At 53.4% G+C, this 2,804-nt stretch overlaps 1 protein-coding gene across 1 annotated transcript; it reads right to left on the minus strand.

Moving 5' to 3' along the window:
• SCGB1C1 (secretoglobin family 1C member 1) lies at positions 1 to 1,330 on the minus strand. Its single transcript, XM_056132011.1, has 3 exons — positions 1,276 to 1,330; positions 545 to 744; positions 1 to 101 (listed from the first exon to the last, which is right to left on the minus strand). The coding sequence occupies exons 1-3, from the start codon at positions 1,328 to 1,330 to the stop codon at positions 69 to 71; spliced, it is 288 nt and encodes a 95-aa protein (XP_055987986.1). The 3' UTR covers positions 1 to 68.
• Positions 1,331 to 2,804: the final 1,474 nt, after the last annotated feature.

The raw sequence follows: 2,804 nt of genomic DNA on the forward strand, positions 1-2,804 counted from the left end.
TGGGGAGCTGTGGCCATGTCTGCTTTGTTGCTGATCCTATGGCTGCTTCGAGCCATATCTGCAGTCCACTAGGAGTTTTCCAGACTGCCCAGTACTTGCACCTGTAAGGCAGAAACACATCAACCAAAGCACGGAGGGGTCTTGCTTGGTAATCAGTAGGTAGAAAACTATAGCTCCATCAGGCTAACAGGCCCAGGTTGATTTTAGAGTGGGGGAAGGGGAGTGTAGGTGTGCTCCAGCATATTGTAGCTGATTTTCTTCTCATAGCTGGGAAAGTGGCATGTGTTTCTCTGATTTTGTGTGCATGAATGTGTGTGCACTTGTGTGCATATACATGTATGTGTATTAGGTGTTAGCTGAGGGTTGCTCCATGGGCAGTGAGGTCTGGCTCAGGCAGGCTGGGGTATCTGTTGGGTGGTTGGCTGTGGGTGCTGCACTGGGCAGGTAATGGAGTTTTGTGGAAGACCTGGGGAGCAGGGCTGTGTCTCCTAGGGCTCCAGGTCTTTAAGGGGTGGTGTGCCCCCCGCCACCCCAGCCACGGTACCAGCAATTTGACAAGCTCCGCCTTGTGCGCGGGCTGGAGGCCATCTATGCAGGACTTGAGCTCCGACAGTGCTGCCTTGGCGTCTGCATTGACATCATACTTGCCCAGGGGCCCTTCATAGAGCTCATCTGGGGTCCCCACCAGCAATGTTTGCAGAAAGTCCATGAAAAATTCATTGTTGTCCTCCCCTGTGGCCAGCCCTGTATTGTGGGGCAAGATGACACCAGGTTGGTGGGTCTCCAGACCTCCCTTTGCTCCCACCTCAGGCATCTCCAGACATTTCCATCTGTGCCCCTGTAACTTCCACAGGTATTCCTCCAGAGTTACCCCTCCTCATCTGCTTCAGGCTTTTTTTCGTAACACCCCAACCCCATTTGTTCTCAGATCCCTGCTGCCTTTCTCTATCCCAGGTTCCTTGGGATCCTTGGGGAAGGCGAGTGAAGGCTATTCTGAGCCTGGTAGAAAGTGGGGGGTCAGTCATGGCTGGGGTAGCAGCTGTAGGTAAAGACTGGGGCCAGGGTCAGCTGGGCTTGGTCTGTGATGGGTTGGGGTTCCCTAGGGCATTTCCAACCCCTGTGCTCTATGAGGGAGGCAGGTGGGCTTCTGGGAAGCAGAATCTGATCACTTCCAGGGGCTCAGGGCTTGGATCTTTGACTTCCTAGTTTCTCCACACCGCCCCACCCCCACCCCCACTCCCGCAAGTGCTGGAAGCCTTGTCAGCACAGACTTACCACAGGTGCAGAGCAAGGTGAAGGCCACCAGCAGGAGGGCGCTGCTCCCTTTCATGGCAGACAGCAGAGGCTTTTCAGGATCGGCCTCAGCTGGCTTTTATGCCTCCCAGGTGGCACCTGGCCCAGGGGGCGGGTCAGACCTGTCCACAGGACCTGGCAAGAGAAAGCAGCACAGTTTGGGTGTGTCCTCACCCAGAGGCCCCACCGGGTTTGCACTGGGCCCTTGGTTCTGAGATTCAGTGCTGACGTTTCCATGGGGCAGGTGCAGGGGCTTCCCAGAGACCCTCTGAGACCTGCAGGCCTGGAACGGGTAACAGCATTCAAGCGTATAAAAAGTGGGCTGGAGAAGGACAGGTGGTGAGGAGTTGGGGTGTCATGAAGGCTTGGCTGGATTTACCATGTCACCCCAGGAAGTAAGAAGGGGAGGGGGCTACAGTCTCAGACACACTTTCATTTTATGCCAGGTAAGCCTAGGGATGTCAAGGCTCTGGGGCCACATTGTCCTAGCATAAAGCAGAAAGGGGCCTGGGACATCTGGGCCCCCATCAGACCACCCCAAGAGCAGAGTCCCCAGGTACTGCAGTCCTAGTCCCTACAATGTAGGCCTGGCCACTCCCCTGTGTCTTGCTGCCATCTGGTGGCTGATAGTGTGCAATGGGATCACGCTGCTCATCTGCACAGTCCCTGTGAGGACATCTGGATTCACCCCCTAGTCAGGGAGGATCTGTTCTCAATCAGCACTGATGTGCACCTGCCTCTACCGGCCACCACCAGACTGACTTTACCAGGTTGGTTACCATGATGCCACTGTCATCCTGCCACTCTCATTCACTCACCTCCACCTGCCCTGAGGTTATCAAAGACTAGAAAGTTAATAGACGTATGTTTTATGTTATACCCCCCTCTCATAGCCTGCTGGTGCTTGCTATTAGCCTGAAAACAAATGGCCTGGGAGCCTACTGGACCCAAAGAAAGATGAGTGAAGCTTAAGGAAGTCTGAGGAGCCAAGAGGATGCCTCCTGCACCGGTATTAAAGGGCTGAGCACTTGCTTTGCACATGTGAACCCCAGGTTTAAGCCCTGGTACCATATTGCCCCTCAAGCCTCACCAGGATTGACTCCAGGTATTGTAGCTAGATACAGCTCCTAGGTACCACCAGTTGTGACCCCAAACCAACCAAACAAACCAACCAAAGAGGTGGAAAATATCTTGTATAGGAAGAAGTGATGACAGGTAGTGAGGGGAGGAGAAAGATTTCTGATATGCATGAGTACAGGTTTCCCTCACAGGACAAGGGACTGAAAGTGGATATCTGGAATTGAAGGAGGATAGCCCTGAAGGTGGGTAGATTTGGGGAGGATAGGGCTCTGTGTATTGTCTTTTCTGATTCCTTCTGTTTCTTGATAAAGTAAGAGCCAAAACCCAGAGGACAAAGCAGGAGAGGTAGTGTGACAAGTAGACCTCCAAAAGGGTACTTGGAGGACATTCACCTTGGGTATCTAGAATTGTTGGGCAACACTCAGAACCTG

This window comes from Sorex fumeus, unplaced genomic scaffold (genome assembly GCF_029834395.1).
Source record: "Sorex fumeus unplaced genomic scaffold, SorFum_2.1 ptg000093l, whole genome shotgun sequence".
In the NCBI taxonomy this organism is placed as follows: Eukaryota; Metazoa; Chordata; class Mammalia; order Eulipotyphla; family Soricidae; genus Sorex; species Sorex fumeus.

What these genes read in the sequence shown, in the direction of transcription:
- SCGB1C1 (XM_056132011.1), bottom strand. Translation starts at nt 1,330, where the DNA reads ATGAAAGGGAGCAGCGCCCTCCTGCTGGTGGCCTTCACCTTGCTCTGC. An exon ending in CACCTTGCTCTGCACCTGTG is followed by an intron (nt 745 to 1,275) that starts GTAAGTCTGTGC and finishes CCCACAATACAG; the next exon opens with GGCTGGCCACAGGGGAGGAC. An exon ending in CGGAGCTTGTCAAATTGCTG is followed by an intron (nt 102 to 544) that starts GTACCGTGGCTG and finishes TCTGCCTTACAG; the next exon opens with GTGCAAGTACTGGGCAGTCT.